The 17653-nt window shown below is 44.1% G+C and overlaps 1 protein-coding gene across 2 annotated transcripts in view; it reads right to left on the minus strand.

Annotated features, from left to right (window-relative positions):
- CSMD1 (CUB and Sushi multiple domains 1) overlaps positions 1–17653 on the minus strand; it is a 2003711-nt gene that overhangs the window by 144333 nt on the left and 1841725 nt on the right. For both annotated transcript variants that reach the window (XM_073336216.2, XM_073336215.2), the window contains exon 49: positions 1791–1979. In XM_073336216.2, the coding sequence (XP_073192317.1) occupies positions 1791–1979 (189 nt within the window). The remainder of the gene's footprint in view (positions 1–1790; positions 1980–17653) is intronic.

Genomic DNA, 17653 nt, shown 5'->3' on the forward strand with positions numbered 1-17653 from the left:
TAAAAAGAAATACTGCAGAGTTGGATTCTTTTTATTTACCTTCTTATCTTTAAGGCTTTAGGGATTACACAGGGAGGGGTGACACACACCCCAACCCTCCCCCCACCGCACACACTCAGGAGGAGAGGTGACACATGCACACTCCTCTCTCACACAAAGGGGGGTGATCGTCCAACCTGACCCTCCCTGCCAGGTGCTCTCCAATCTCCCTGTCTGGCTGGGCCCCTGGGATGCACCCACCTCTCCTGGTACCTGTCCTCCTGAGGCAACATGTCTTCCTGAGGCAAAATTAGTGTGTGGGGGGTTCACATACAGGGTCACGTGCCCCGCCTCCCCAGATTTCTGCCAGGGTTCACACCAGAATGTGGCCAGCAGCAGGCTTTTGGCATTATGTGGGAGGGAAGGGATAAGAGCTGCTTCCAGCTGCAAGGGAGGAGAGAAGGGGGAAAGAGATGACCTGGCCTGTGTCTTTGCAGAGCTCATCTCTTCTCCTCCCGCTCCCCTGTGGCTGGAAGCAGCTTGTCCCTTCCTGCCCGCACAGTGTCAAAAGGTAGCTAATATCTCCAGGCTGCTGCTGGCCACCAACAAAACCCAGCTGCCTCCTGTCCCCTGTCTACAGCGCGGGCGGGAAGGGGTTAAGCCCTAAAGATGCTTGTGCACCACCAGGGTCCAGGGAACCTGACTTCAGGGACTTCAGTGAACCCGGCCAGAGAGGTGGCTCAGCAGGGGAGGGTGCTTATAGGACAGAGCAGCCCCATGCTCCCTGGGGGTAGGACAAAGGGTGGTGGAGGGCCGGGTGAAGAGAGTGCTAAGTCCCTGCCCAAGGGGCTGCTGTGAAGCCTACAGGTTCAGGGCACAAACAGGCTGGAAATCGCTCCCCCCAGCCACACACATTGCAGAGCTTAGCTGATTGGTGTAGAGGCTTCCCCATGTTAGCGCTGTGCAGGGTTTTGGCACATGTAGGGCTCAGCTACTCCTGGCCAGCACTCGGGACCGGAGGGTCTTGGGCTTTCCCAGGACTCTGGTCCAGCCAGAGGCAGTGGGGGAAGGAAGGATCCTGCTAGCCAGGCTCCTGGTGAGCTGAGCACTCTAAACAGGGGCTGGTTCTCTGCACAGTGCTGGGAGTGGGATGCACCCCGCTTGGGGGGATATGGAGGAGCACCAGGGCTGGGTGGGGGGCGAAGGGGCAAAGCAGGGAGAGGACAGCAAGATGGGGACCACGTAAAGGGTGGATGGATGGACAGCAGAGGCAACACATAATTGGCCGCTACCTGGTCCCTGCTGCGTACACCAGCCTCTGCAGCTTGCAGCGCACAGCCAGTGCTGGCCAGAAATGGGATGGGAGGTGGGGCCCTGCTGGCTGAAAGCAGGCTCGCAGCGGGGGCTGCAGCTTTGCCCCACCAAAAGCCTTGCACACCCACCCCATCATCAGTCACTGGACCCCCCACTCCCCGCTAATGAGTGGGCTGCTGGCGAGCAGGGATTCAACCAGCAGTAGGACCCACCAGTACTGATGGGGTCAGGGAGACAGAAAATATGGGACAATTTGCCCATTTTTAAGAAAAAGTCGGGACACCTGCAGGAGGGCTTAAATTGGGGACTGTCCCTTTAAAAACAGGACATCTGGTCACCCTACACATAAGTAACTTTATATACATGATTAAGCCCACTGAGTTCATGCATAAGTGGCATAAGTATTTACAAGATTGTGCAAGACTGTGTTCTTATTTTGTAACAGATTTTTAGAGATAAACTATTGAAACATATATAACAGCAATACAATATCTTACCATGGCAGAGCGGGGCAGGAGAATCCCATTGATACAGGCCATTCTGACGATGTCTACAAGTTGCATTGCTATGACCAATCATTCTATATCCAGGCTTGCAGTAATAGTGCACTGTACTTCCAATTGAACCTGCTGTTCTATTTACAGTTCCACCATTCTTCGGGATATTGTTTAAGCTGCAATAGGGAGCTATATACCAAAAAAGATATAATTTTAAAAAGTTAGAAAACACATAAAAATAACAATTCATCTTGCAATATTTACAAATATCTTTGTGTAGTTTAAAAATCTATAGTATGTTTTGAATTACTATCAGAATTTTCATTTAGAATATATATAATGTAGAAGTACCATGAGTTGGAGAAATATCATTTATATTCCACACATTCAGAACTCTTTTTATTGATAATACATTGTAAAAGCTATGAGAGTGAGCTTTGTTAACACACATAGTTGCCTCGGGACTTCACCTACCTCACATTTAGTGAATAAACTCTCTCATAGACTTGATTCATTTATATCTAGGTCAATAGTTATATAATTCACGATGCACAAAGGCCAAATAATTTTACATCTAGGCTGAAATTTCAAATTTGACTCCACCCCTTCACTTCACTGGCTCACAATAACTTACATAAGATCTAGGATTGGTAGGTCTTTCAGGTTTAGACCTAATCTCTACCCTCCTATCATTTTAAGGAAGGACTCAGATCTCCCACCATGTTGTTTTTATCTTTTCCACCTTCCTACTTTGCATCCAGTTGAGGCCACCAACTACTTATCTGGCTGGCTTGGTGGCTATTCAGGATGGAATTAACTACATCTCCTGTTAAATACCACAGCAAGTTACAACTACAATCAATTAACTGTTTAAATAAATTTGTCTTCAGTTGAAACCTGCTACAGATGGTGATAGAGTTGTAGCCCGTTCTCTTCTGAGTATCAGCTAGTAGGCAGCCCAGGTGAGACACCAAGAGATGGACCAAATGAATACTAGTCAAGAAACATAGAAGCAGGAGCCAGATTTATGGCAAAATCACTCTCCTTGTGGGAGGAGAAATAACAAAATTTTCCAGGTAAAAGTTTTCTACACCCATTGCTGTACTGCATGGGCTGCAAGATCTCACAATTAGTACTGTTATTTTGAACACTATACTTCTGACTCACATTTGGCTCAAATACTGATTGAAGCTATATTCAGGGATATATATTAACTGCCTCCAATATTAATTTCTATGACTACATAGAAAGAATTCCAAAATTCAGTCCAGTGAACAGGCTGTTTGATGATAAGATCTGATCTGATTCAAGATGTATAGGATATTTTAGCATTGGAAAACGCTTGATACAAAACAAGTGGACAGGATAAAACCAAATCTTGCTCCCTTTCATTAGCTATTTCATAGACAATTACCTAGATTCCTGTGGTTTGGAATTCAGTTATAATTGGATTCCTAAACTCCCTTCACCCCTTTAAAAAACTCAGCACAGACCACATTTTTTTCAGTACAAAATATAACCTGGAACTTATTCCTATTGTATATCACAAAATTAATTGATACTGCAATCTGTGAAGAAATTAAAAATTTAAATGACAGGATATTAGATATGTTGTTGTGTGTATTGATTTATCATAGGCATTTACCTGCTACAGAATCAATTTATATGGTTGACACATTTTACAAACAGTGATACAACTGTGCTATCTATCTGCATTATTTTTTATGTTATTAATATTTGTGATACAATCTCCTCCACCTTCGGTTTTCAATACCTAGATATGGGATTTTGTTTGTTTTTGTTAGTTTTTTTAGTTGAGTGAATGGTTACTAGTCATCTTTAAAAGGGAAAGAGTCTTGCTCCTATCTTATATTATAGGTGTGCTGTCAGGTCCAAAACAAAGGAGCAAATACCAGGGAGAGATAAGAGCTATTTAAGGTAAAGGGCAATATCAGCACAAAAACAAATGGATATAAACTGGTGAATACATTTAGGCTGGAAATTAGGAAATTGCTGATTATCAGAGGAGTGTGATTTTGGAGTAGCCTTCCAATAGTAGTTGTGGGGACAAACAACTTTACCAGTTTTCAGATGGAGTTTACTGAATTTCTAAATGGGATTATATAATGGGATTATTTGAGACTGCATGGAATGAAACTCAGTGATCCAGGAAGTTCATTGAAGTCCTATATTCTGTTTTTTGTAAAAAGCAGACTTTTATAAAGCCTAAGACCAATTCACATTTTCCCCTGACTTTATTTTTAAATTCAGTGGATAATTTTTTTCTTCGTACAAGCATGACCTTTGAACCGTTTGCAACTTCAGACATTTCCATATTGCATTAGTGCTTGAGAACCTGAAAGTGAAATTGTCTAGAAACTGATGATAAATTAAAGCTGACAAGTATATTTTCATTGTCTAAACTGAGAGAATTGCAAAAGTAAACTGAATTAAAATATGAAGAGCCTATTTAGTAATATTTAAATAAATATTAATAACTTAGATTAGGAAACTATATGGTTTTTTTTATCTGATGATGTCCCCATATCATTCACCTAGACTGAATGGATCATTTATTTAATTGAGAATTGGACAGCCTGGACCCTGGAGTATGTTTGTGCACCCCTATTTTCCATTTCATAACACAAAGCTTGTGATTTTATCAAAGGCAACTTGAAAAAACATTCACAACCTAGCACTAAAGACATAGAAAGCATCAACTTTCCTCACATCATACCTGGTAAAATGCAGTATTCTAGTATGCTGAGCCCTCACCACATCACTATATCCAAGAGGAATTTTTGCTGTTATCTAAGAAGCCCTTAGTATCACCCAAATTTAACTACAAATCTTTCCCACATCTGTTGTATTGATCTTAAAATATTTAGTAAATAATCTGTTCCTCCCACTCTCTGGGATGTTCCTCTGTTATTTAGAGATGGGCTGAATCAACAGGCCTTCAGTTTTATTTTGAACAACCAAGTCCCAGATCGGTAGTGGTTCATGTCTAGGTACTGTTTCTATACTAAACATCAGTGTTTCCTTGGGATGGGGAATTCTGGATAAATTTTGTCAATTTTGTCATACCACTTAGTGTTAGGATATAGATATTCAAGCCTGTCTGCAAAGGCCTGTACTTTAAGAATGTAGGTGTATTCTTATCACTTGGCTAGTTCCAGAGGTATAAAAGAAAGAATCAAAACCACTGTCTGCCAGTGTAAGGGCCTTCTCTTACTGTGACAGTTTGTGGCCCTGTGCTTAGGCTCAGGCCTTTGGCTAAACAGCAGAGGCAGCCATAAGCTGGGAAGCGAATGGTCAAATCCTCACATTCCAAACTAGTCACATTGAAATAAGGTGCTATTGGGCTGTTAGGCACTATCAGGACAGGATTGTATTCCTATCACCTCCAGAGAAAGGGAAGTGCCTAGAAAATGTAAAAGGAAACTTAGTTTGATAGCATCCTGTCTGGCAAGAACTCACTTATCAATAGCTGGGATGTGAAATCCTCACTTCTGTGTTGTCTTGTCATTGTAGTTCCCACTTTGCTATTGTTTGTCTGTATAATCTCTGTCTGATTCTGTGATTGTTCCTGTCTGCTGTATAATTAATTTTGCTGGGTGTAAACTAATTAAGGTGGTGGGATATAATTGGTTACATAATCATGTTACAATATGTTAGGATTGGTGAGTTAAATTTCAGGAAAATGATTGGTTAAGGTATAGCTAAGCAGAACTCAAGTTTTACTATATAATCTGTAGTCAATGAGGAAGTGACTGGGTGTGGGTGGGGGTGGGCATGTGGGTGTGTGAGATGGGAACAGGGAATGGGGGTAAGAAAATTGGAATCATGTTTTGCTAAAGGGGGAAATGGGAATGGGAGTAAGGAAGTTGGAATCATGTTTGGCTAAGGGTAGGAATGGGAACAGGGACACAGGTGTAAGGCTCTGTGGTGTCAGAGCTGGGAAGGAGGATACTAAGGAAGGAAACTGGAATCATGCTTGCTGGAAGTTCACCCCAATAAACATCGAATTGTTTGCACCTTTGGACTTCGGGTATTGTTGCTCTCTGTTCATGCGAGAAGGACCAGGGAAGTAAGTGGGTGAAGGAATAAGCCCCCTAACACTTAGTATAGGAAATCCAACTGTTTTCATTTGGAAAGAGATTATTTTTTCTAGTAACTCTTTGACTAGATTATCCTTGTAGATTTGCAGTCCGGGGAATGTAATGTGCTCTTGGCACAAAAGTGGGAGGCTCCTTTCAAAGCAGTGGCCTTTGATGACACATGCGTACACCCTTGTATAATTAAATGCAAGATTCAGCACAAGATTTCTAAGAAACTACAACCCTAATCCCAGCCCAGTAACTAGAATCCATATTAAAAACACTGAAGAAATGTGGATCAATACTGATATTCTGTTCAAAGAAAGAAAAGGAGGACTTGTGGCACCTTAGAGACTAACCAATTTATTAGAGCATAAGCTTTCGTGAGCTACAGCTCACTTCTTCAGATGCATATCGTGGAAACTGCAGCAGGCTTTATATATACACAGAGAATATGAAACAATACCTATTCCCACCCCACTGTCCTGCTGGTAATAGCTTATCTAAAGTGATTTCCAGCACAAATCCAGGTTTTCTCACCCTCCACCCCCCCACACAAATTCACTCTCCTGCTGGTGATAGCCCATCCAAAGTGATAACTCTTTACACAATGTGCATGACAATTAAGCTGGGCTATTTCCTGCATAAATCCAGGTTCTCACATCCCCCCCACCCCCATACACACACAAACTCACTCTCCTGCTGGTAATAGCTCATCCAAACTGACCACTCTTCAAGTTAAAATCCAAGTTAAACCAGAACATCTGGGGGGGGGGGGGGGGGTAGGAAAAAACAAGAGGAAACAGGCTACCTTGCATAATGACTTAGCCACTCCAAGTCTCTATTTAAGCCTAAATTAATAGTATCCAATTTGCAAATGAATTCCAATTCAGCAGTTTCTCGCTGGAGTCTGGATTTGAAGTTTTTTTGTTTTAAGATAGCGACCTTCATGTCTGTGATCGCGTGACCAGAGAGATTGAAGTGTTCTCCGACTGGTTTATGAATGTTATAATTCTTGACATCTGATTTGTGTCCATTTATTCTTTTACGTAGAGACTGTCCAGTTTGACCAATGTACATGGCAGAGGGGCATTGCTGGCACATGATGGCATATATCACATTGGTGGATGTGCAGGTGAACGAGCCTCTGATAGTGTGGCTGATGTTATTAGGCCCTGTGATGGTGTCCCCTGAATAGATATGTGGGCACAGTTGGCAACGGGCTTTGTTGCAAGGATAAGTTCCTGGGTTAGTGGTTCTGTTGTGTGGTATGTGGTTGTTGGTGAGTATTTGCTTCAGGTTGCGGGGCTGTCTGTAGGCAAGGACTGGCCTGTCTCCCAAGATTTGTGAGAGTGTTGGGTCATCCTTTAGGATAGGTTGTAGATCCTTAATAATGCGTTGGAGGGGTTTTAGTTGGGGGCTGAAGGTGATGGCTAGTGGCATTCTGTTATTTTCTTTGTTAGGCCTGTCCTGTAGTAGGTAAGTTCTGGGAACTCTTCTGGCTCTATCAATCTGTTTCTTTACTTCTGCAGGTGGGTATTGTAGTTGTAAGAAAGCTTGACAGAGATCTTGTAGGTGTTTGTCTCTGTCTGAGGGGTTGGAGCAAATGCGGTTGTATCGCAGAGCTTGGGTGCCACAAGTCCTCCTTTTCTTTTTGCGAATACAGACTAACACGGCTGTTACTCTGAAATCTGTTCAAAGAGTTAGTCACTAGTAAAGTAGCTTTTTTCCCGTCCTTTGAGTGCTGTCAGTATAGAGGGAATGCTTGGGAGACAAAGTAGTGGTAACAGCCCCTGAAGGAACGGAGTTGAATGCAAGTCAGTAAGCAAGGATAGCTCAGTAAAAGGTTCTGGTTTGAGCCAAACGGAATATCCTTGACAATCACACAGACATTTGCTTACATACCTCAATTAAATGCATGAAATTACAGAAATACCCTTGATTTTTTAAAAAGGGAATTGACATTTAAAGAGGGACAATAAATATTACTTTAATTTACTTTTCAACTAATTTAAGAAACAAAGGGATTATATTTCTGAAGCAAGATGGTTAAAACTAATGGCTTCTAGGGGTTCTAGGAAGCGGCATTTTGTTTTGAATATCTCAAGGGAAGTTGAGAATGACAGTTGAGGCTTAATTCCATTTTTGTTTCAGTCAAAAAAGAATTGCAAAGTGATCTTGACAGTTTTGCAGTTCAAAGAAGAAACTATTATGTATGTGCTTGGATTATTTGTTTTATTTTTTCTGCCTTGCAGGAGAATTTATAAGCATGTTCTTTTTCTCTACTTTTTAAAATGTGGTAATATAAAGAAAAACTATACTGGACTGGCCAAACTTACTGATCCTCCGAGCCACGTATGACAATCTTCAGAAGTTCGAGAGCTGGGGCATGCCTGCAAAGGCTCGGGGCTTCAGCACCAATCCTGCTGAATCCCCGAGATTCAGCAGGTACAAGCTGCAGGGCTGAAGCCCTGAGATCCCCCTCCCTGATGGGCTGAAGCCCCTACCCCATCATCCCACTTCAAGGCAGAGTTCCTGAGCTCCCTTCCCCAAGTCTGGTAGGTGGAGAATGAGGGGAGCTGTGGTGGGCTCCAACACTTTAACGGGAAAAGAGCCACATGTGGCTCATGAACAACAATTTGACTACCCCTAAACTGTAGAATATGTGTGAACCTTCTCAAACAGCAACCTTAATGGGGCATAAAATAGGTGAGAGGTAGGCATCCAAATTACACAAAATGAGAAAACCCACTGAAAACTTATTTTTTTTCCTGTTGTTGTTTTATTTATTACAGTAGCACCTAGGGACCTATCATAGACCAGATTCCAACTGTACTAATCTTTGTACAGACACATAACAAAAAAGATAATCTCTGCCCCAAGGAACTAAAAATCCAAGTATAAGACAAGAGATGAATGAAACAAACAGGAGGACACAAGTTAACTGTAAGACCATATTTGGCAGCATGAAATGCAGTGGTCACTGGTGGGGGAAGGCTGGGACTAGGTGATTGTGGGGAAGGAGAAGCAGGGACTGTTTGGGTGAGGTGGCTGGGACTGGGAGAAGAGGCTAGAATTGGTTGGGGTCATTTGTTAATTGCTGAGTGCTTTATTTTGCAACCTTAATAATATTGTTTTAACATAGTGAGGGACTGTATGTGAGCATGTGGGTGTGAGTGGGTAAAACATGCATTTATAATAGCCACTTATTAGCAACAGGCCCAGATTAGATCGACTTCAGAGTTTCTACAGAAGTGGCAGAGTCCCTGCTACTCAGACCACTTTAAGCCTCAGGTGGCACAAAATTAATTGGGAAAGATGTCACGGATAGCCAGTGTGTCAGAAACTGATCCTGCAGTCTTCACCCAGTCAAAAGCCCCTTTCAAGTTGACTGGAGTTTTGCCTGGGTCAGGAGTGTAGAATCACTACAGTATGCACAAAAGACATTTTAAGTAAACATCAAAATGAATATTTGTAAACTATTGGGCCTTCTTTGGAAAAAAGGACATAGAGTTGCCAACCCTCCTGGATTGTCCTGGAGTTTCCAAGAATCAAAGATTAATCTTTAATTAAAGATCATGTCATGTGATGAAACATCCAGGAATACATCCAAACAACATTTGCAACCCTAGAAGGACAAGTAGGTCAACAGCTGTTCTTTCTTTCTTTCTTTCTTTCTTTCTTTCTTTCTTTCTTTCTTTCTTTCTTCTTCTTTTTTTTTTTTTTAATCTACATGTTGTAACATTAAAAAAGGAACATTTATTTTAAGCTTTTAGTAAAGCTTGCAAATGATACCATCTGGGGAAAGGGTGGAGGAGAGTTTATGGTGGTTTATGTCTGAATTCCTTCTGTGTTCACTTTATATAGTTTAGTAATCATTCAAAATGTGATCTTACTACTAAACACAATTCCCATTGGACTTCAGGGTGCTGAGTGTTTAACAGCTTGCAGGATCAGGCATTAACAGAGTTAGTAAAGAAGCAAGTATAAAGCAACAAAAGATGTCTAAAGGCTTCAGCGTGAGCTAGTGCCATAGGAAATGTCAATCTCAAAGCTCCAATCACTATCACCTGCACTCCATTTCTGTGTTTCAATGGGAATCAGTGGGATAGAATGCTCATAGTGTATTCCAACCTCATGCCTACAACTACAGAGATAAAATATTTTTATTCTCCAAAAAGACTTCTGTGACAGGAGTTGCACTGACTCTATGAGAGGATTAGCAGGTCTGAGTGCAGTGCTGTAGGTGTGCATTTGTCTAGGAACAACAAAGCTTCCACCCACATTAATGATAAAGTGTAAGCCAGGCAGTCCACTGACCTGAACTAGTATTGCATTATAGATTTAATTTGCTTTTCTCAGTGACATATCAGCAAAGATCTTTCAAGGCCTCCTAAGTATTAATGTTTTCTTCAAGGTAACACATTTGTACGTTTTCAGTTCACTTATATCCTCAATGCCCATTTGTCAATTTTGACTAAAGACCAACCAGTTGTAGCTGTGTCAGTGCCAAGAGACACTGGAGAGACAAGCTGGGTGAGGTAATACATTTTATTGGTCCAGCTTCTGTTGATGAGAGACACAAGCTTTCAAGACACACACAACTCTTCTTCAGATCTCAGAAAGGTACTCCCAGCGTCACAGCAAAATGCAAGGTGGAAGAGATTGTTTAGCATAAGTAGTTAGCACTGTATTGTAGGCGACGGTGACAGGGTGTACCAAGCCCTTTGATGCTCCTTGCTGGAGGCCCTGCAACCCTACCACACCACACCCCAGGAAAGGGACCAGTGAAGGTGGGTCCTTCTAGCCTTCCTAGAAAGGCTGCAGGGAAGCAGCCAATCAGAGCTCAGCTGGCTTACTTAAAGGGAGATACAGGACCTGAGCAGGGCAGTCACTGGCTGGTACCAGAAAGATAAAGAAGGAGTGGAAGACTGTGAGATTCCATGGGTAAAGCTACTGGTGAGAAACCCTACTCAAGCAGGGATAGGACTGTGAAGTTTTCCAGGTGCAGAGGCCTTGGAGAGAGAGCCCTGACTTAAAGGGGGCAAAGACTGTTGCAAGCTCTCCAGGTAAAGAGGCCTGAGGGAAGACCCTGAAAAATCAGGACAGAGATTGAGAAACTCTCCAGTCAAGGAGACCTAATAGAGACCCTGCTTAAACAGGGAACAGTCAGAGAACCCAAGAAGGTGATGGGACAGAGTGGGAAGCAGCCCAGGGAATGCAGCAGTAGCAACTAGCAAAGAAAGTAGCACATGGCTGCTACTTGTAGGGTTTCTGCCTTGAGACCCAGAGTAATGGGCAGGCCTATTTCTCTCTCTCCCCCACCCCCGACCCGCACTGGCAGAGTGGCCAAAGACCCGAGAAGGGCACAAGATTTGTTTTGGAGCCTGAAACCGGGGCTGGAGTGAAACAGGCCAGGAGACAGGGCTGAAGATTTTGAGAAGGCCATTTTTTTGTTGGATTGTATTATCCTGGAAAGGGTTCCTTCATATGTCTTTGTGTGACTTTAGCCAGTGGGCTGCTGAAGACCTGCCTGATGAAGGCAATTGCCAACAGGGGGCAGTGGGAAAATTAAAAAAGAAAGAGTGCAGGATTGCACCTAGCTGGCAGGAACCACCCATGAGAGGTGAGTATTTTTTCCTCCCTTCCTCCTCCCCATCACAGGGACTATTCAAGGTAGAATGGCCCGTTAACATCTCTGCATAGGACAAAAAGAATGGGTTAGTGGGCTATGGCTTATTACCAAGAACTGTAACCCACTAACCCCCTCTTTTTGTCCTATGACTGCAGAGGTGTTTAGAGGCCACTCTTCCTTGAATGGTTCCTTGCAGTATGTGCTAACTACTTGTGCTAAACAATCTGTTCCACCTTGCATTTTGCTGTAACTCTGGGAGTACCTTCCCAAGACCTGAAGAAGAGCTGTGTGTGGCTTGAAAGCTCGTGTCTCTCATAACATTACACTCCATATTTTTTATGGAAATATGCTTACGATATGGATATGGCATAACTGAGATATACTTTATGCAAGATGGCTCATATAAGATATCATTGGAAAGGTTATGATTTACTGAATGTGATTATCTAATTTTTAGGTCTGTATCATTTTTGTATCAGGAGTTAGGAATATTGAATATGTATCTGTATTTCAAATGTCTTACTTGGGTGTCACCCCCAACTAGCCCCTCAGGTAAAACAATGAAAAAGACAGACAGGGCTGATGGCCCATTAGCAAAGAGAATGGACTGTGAAAGGGCTTAGTCTTTCTTCCTGTGGGCGCTCCAGACAGCCTGTTAGCATTCACTGCCACAACCCTGCAGAGACATGGGTCTAAGTCACCTGGTATGGGACCTCCCCTCCCCAGTTGGCATGCCATTGTTTTTCCACTGGAAGACAAAGGATTCCCGCCTTACACAAGAGCTATATAAAGCAGGGGAGTGACATCATTGTGGTTCTCCTCTGCCTCCCCACCCAAAGAGACACTGGGAAACACCTGGAAGCAAGAACTGAACTGGGGGGGAGAAGAGTTGAGCCAAAGCTGTAAGTGGTCTAACTTGTGAGTAATAATACCTGAGGTCTCAAGCTGCAGGCCAGTGCAGCTGCCTTTCAAGACTTTCCATAATCTGCCTGTGACAATATCTCCTTCCCTACACCCACACTTTCTCTCTAATATCACACAGACACAAAATAATTTATCATTTCTCAGATAAAATCAACCAGGTGAAAATGTGGGGCTCTTTCCCCTCCCACAACACAGAAATCCTCCCCAGTTGTTCCTTTTCTTTAGTCCCAAATAGCACTGAAAGCTCAGTCTTGCTTTTGTTTTACTTTCTTTGGGGTTAGAAGTTGGCAGTGTGAGGCAGGAGGAAGGCTCCCTGAATCTATGTCCCTGTGCACTCAAACAGGGGACAATCTGGCTCTCAATAAAATATTTTCTGAAGTGAAAAAAATTAAAATGTTTTTGTTAGTCATTCAAAACCTTGAGAGATGCACAACCATATATGGCTCAAACACAGCAAAAAACAATGTTTTAGTGACATAGGTAGTACAATAATCAGTTCAGAAAGACTTTTCCTCCCCATGGATGCTGCATAAGTGATCTCTGTGGTAAGTGTCTAGAGCCGAATATGTGTGTGGGGCAGGAAGGGGACGTTTATTTGATCCCATAAATGGTGACAAGGCCAATGGATCCATACACAGCGGCAAATCTTGTTCCAGGCTTCATGGTTACAGTGGCAATGGAACTACTCTTATTCCACCAAAAAACTGGAGGGCACGATTTTAGAGACTATTCAGTTGGTTCACATTCCCTGCATAGAGCCCCTGTGCAGCAGTTTAAATTTAGATATGAAGGACCTGGCATGGTTGGGTCAGGGCAGACCCACCGACTGGGAGGTGGTGGGGAAAGGGGGAAACTGTCCAGGAGCCTTGGTGATTTAAAAGGGTCCCTTTTCTGCCTGCCCTCGCTTTGTGCTGCTCCTGAAAGTCTGTGGCACATCCCTGCAGCCTCTGGGGAGGGGGTCTCTGCGTGCTGCCCCCAGCCCGAGCACTGACTTCTCAGCTCCCATTGGCCAGGAACTGTGGCCAATAGGAGCTGTGGGGGCGGTGCCTGTGGGCAGAGGTGCGTGGAGACCTCCTGTGCCCCCCACCCAGGAGGCACTGCCAGAGGGGTGTGCTGGTCACTTTCAGGAACCACCCAAGGTAAGCACCGACCCCCTGACCTCATCCTGCACCCCAACCCCCTGCCCCAGCTTAGATCCTGCACCCCGCCCCCAAGCTTAGTTTGCATGTTTTGTTTTATTTGTTTAGTAATCTGCTTTGTTCTGTATGCTACTTATTTTTAATCATTAAAATCTACCTTTTATAGTTAATAAACTTATTTCTTGTTTATAATATAACTCAGTCTGTGCAATTCTTAATTTGGGGGGCGGGGGGGAAAGAGGCTGTGCATATCTTCCTCCACATTGAGGGAGAAGGTGGATTTCCTAATATACCTTTGGGTCTGCACTCCAAGGGAGGTGGGCACCTGAGTGCTGGGGCAAGTTCCTTAAGTCTTCCCAGAGCTGATCTCAGTGTCTATGTCATTCTGCAGTTGGGTGTGGCCCTTCCTGTGCGCATGCTCGAGGAAGCTTAAGAGCCTGGCTCAGCAAGACAGGTAAAAAGGGGGTCCATGCTAGCAATACAGGTGGGCTTGGTGGTATCTCAGCTCATCATGTGGCATCTTAATGGAGGGGCAACTCGTCATCTCTCACCAACAAAAGTTGGTTCAATAAAAGATATCACCTCATCCACCTTGTCACAACCAGAAAAATGACTGCGTGGCTTGTCATACTGCAATGCTGTAAGATACATCACCAGTCAACCAATGCATGGACAGCAGGAGCATGGGTATACACTGGTCTGCATTTGCAAGATCATACATTTTCTTTCACATAATATAATCTCTTGCTGGATCATTTAAAACATTTAGGCTGAGATTTTCAATGCTGCCCAAGGGATTTGGATGCAAAATTCCCCCCCAAAATTAATTTGAATTGAGTGTCAAAATCCCTTAGGTCACTTTGTAAATCTCAGGATTATTCTTAGTAATGCAATATTCTCTAATTATTCATTTATAAGGTCTAATTTTCCTATCATCCATTTGTTTGGCAGAGCATCACAGCACCTAATTTTTAGGCACCTAGAAAATCACTACAATTCACAAAGTCTGAGGTAGGTGCCTAAACTCCCATACAATGGATGGGGAGAGAGAGGAGCCTCAGACTGAAATTAACAAAAGCCAGCATGCCAGACAGGGAGCTGCCTAATCTATCCAGAGCCTGCACTCTACATCCCCTCCCACAACCAAACTCTCTCCCAGAGTCTGCACCCTTCACCCCCTCCTGCACCCAAACTCCCTCCCAGAACCCGACCCCTCACACCCTCTCACACCCAAACTGCTTCCCAGAGCATGACCTTGGACCACCTCCTGCACCCAAACTGCCTCTCAGAGCATGACCTCTCACACCCTCCCACACCCCAACTCCCTGCCCCAGCCTGGTGAAAGTGAGTGGGTGGGGGAGAGTGAGTGACAGAGGGAGGGGGGATAGAGTGATCAGAGGGTTGGGCCTTGAAGAAGCGGCGGGACAGGGGCATGGTCTCAGAGAAGGGGCAGGGCTGGGGCAGGGCAAGGGTCTTTGGGTTTGCGCGATTAGACAGCTGGCAACCCTACTGGGCAGGCATGTGGACACCCTGGCTGTGCTGGAAGAGCACGCCCAGTAATACAGCCAGCAGCTCACCGGGCACCAGAAAGCACAGACACAGCACCGCCCAAATGTCAGGCGGACTGCGTCCACGCAGGCGCAGCTTGTGTGTGTGTGGGGGCCCATTGACTGTTCTGCCCTGGTGCCCAGAGTTGCCTGGGCCAGGGGCAAGTAACTACTGCTATGCAGATCCTTCCTTCCTATGCCCCTTGTAGTAGAGGAACCAGTGGGCTGAAACAGCCTTTGCTAAGTGTCAGCACAGCAGCTCTGTGGCTTGCTAAGTAATCATAGAATCAGAGAAGAATAGGGTTGGAAGAGACGTCAGGAGGTCATCTAGTCCAACGCCTTGCTCAAAGCAGGACCAATCCCAACTAAATCATCCCAGCCAGGGCTTTGTCAAGCCAGGCCTTAAAAACCTCTAAGGATGGAGATTCCACCACCGCCCTAGGTAACTCATACCAATGCTTTACCACCCTCCTAGTGAAATAGTTTTCCTAATATCCAACCTAAACCTCCTCCACTGCAACTTGAGACCATTGCTCCTTGTCCTGTCCTCTGCCACCACTGTGAACACCCTAGCTCCAACCTCTTTGGAATCCCCCTTCAGGTAATTGAAGGCTGCTATTAAATCCCCCCTCACTCTTCAATTCTGCAGACTAAATAAGCTCAGTTCCCTCAGCCTCTCCTCGTAAATCTTGTGTCCCAGGCCCCTAATCATTTTCGTTGCCCTGTGCTGGACTCTCTCCAATTCGTCCACATCCTTTTTGTAGTGGAAGGCAAAAAACTGGACGCAATATTCCAGATGTGGCTCCACCAGTATCGCACAGAGGGGAATAATCACTTCCCTCGATCTGCTGGCAACGCTCCTACTAATGCAGCCCAATATGCCGTTAACCTTCTTGGCAACAAGGGCACACTGGTGACTCATATCCAATTTTTCATTGACTGTAATATTCCCCAATAACCACCACTGAATAATAGCTACTCCGTACCCAGTCAGGCCAGACTCTGTGGGGGGAGGATTTGCCCCACAGTTCAGATCTATATGACAAAAACCCTGTAGAGGAAAGTAGCAGCAGAGCTCATCCACTATTCACCCCATACCCATTAGCTAGCTACATAGGTGACATGGTGATATGACTACTGTGGCTTAGGATTCCTTCCCTCAGCCCTGCTATGTTTCAATACCTTTTAGGCCAAGCTCATCATATTTGTTCAGGATTTGTTCAACTGGTATTCTTGCTAATGTTATATAATTCAATACCCCTGTATCTCATAACTCCGTGAATCATCATCTTGTAATTTACATCACAGGTTTTACATACAGTGTATTCAGACAGCAAAGAACAGATACTTTTTGTCACTCTCTCTACCTCACTTTCCTGATCTGTAAAATTAGGATATTACTACTTACCCTCCCCAATAAAGCACTTTGAGATCCTCAGATGAAAGTACTATTGTGACTGAATGCACACTGTATTCACACTCTACACACTATTGTAATTGTTGTACAAAATATGCCTTGTGAAGAATCAGTTGAAACTAATAACTCACTGGTCAATGATATCATGGTGAAGTGTATGTAGCAACATTATATGTAAAGTTACAAACATAAGCTGAAATTATGACTGAAGTATGTTTACCAGACAAGTCTGGGATGGGGGCAAAAGAGTTTCTTAAAGACAAAAGACAAGCTAATGCTTCTAGCCAAGTGTCTTCAAAGTTGACTGGCAATCACCAATCAAAAACACCATATGAAACCTCTTTCACCACAAGACTCCATGTCTCTGTCCTTATAGCGGGAAGAAACTTTAGGGATAACACTCAGGAAAATGCATTTCAAAGGGTCACTGGATTGTTTGGCTATACTGAAAGAAGGATAGGAGACACTTGATATGGATTTAATCAGGCTGCAACTTTATTATTAGATTCCTGGGACTATCCGGTAGATAAAAGCGCATAGAGCAGATAAGGCCATGTTTATTCTATAATTACCTGCAGGGGTTCCACCAGCTCCCCCTCTTTTCCATCCAAGTCCATCCAGCACATCTATTGGCAGGGAGCTTATCATCCACCCCCTCCACTCATAGGAGGGGTAAGGTGGGCTATCAGAAAGGGAGTTTGGCTCCCTGATGTTCCAATCATAGGGCCCAAAACCCCACACTGTTCCATTCCTTTAACCAGCACCTCCTTTTTAAGTTCTTTACCAGGCCGTTTATCTGGTCACTGGATGCCTTCCCTACAGAGGACATGCACTGGACATCTGCCACAAGGAGGCACCAGCAATTAGCTTGGCTGCCTAACCCCCCACACCCCCACCCTCCCCAGACCCAGTTGAGTTCCCATCTTCCAATGACCTTTTGTCTTGCAGCCCAAAGCCTGCTGCATGGAGAAAAAAGTTTCCAACATCAGGGCTTGCACCTTTAAAACCTTCCACTTGTTACATTCCCAGAGGGTGAGTCAGTGCTGCAAAGCTGACCACAACCCACCTTTTTGCATCAGTTTGACCTTTTGCCACCCCGCC

The sequence above is a fragment of the Lepidochelys kempii genome, chromosome 3 (assembly GCF_965140285.1).
Source record: "Lepidochelys kempii isolate rLepKem1 chromosome 3, rLepKem1.hap1, whole genome shotgun sequence".
NCBI classification, from domain to species: domain Eukaryota; kingdom Metazoa; phylum Chordata; order Testudines; family Cheloniidae; genus Lepidochelys; species Lepidochelys kempii.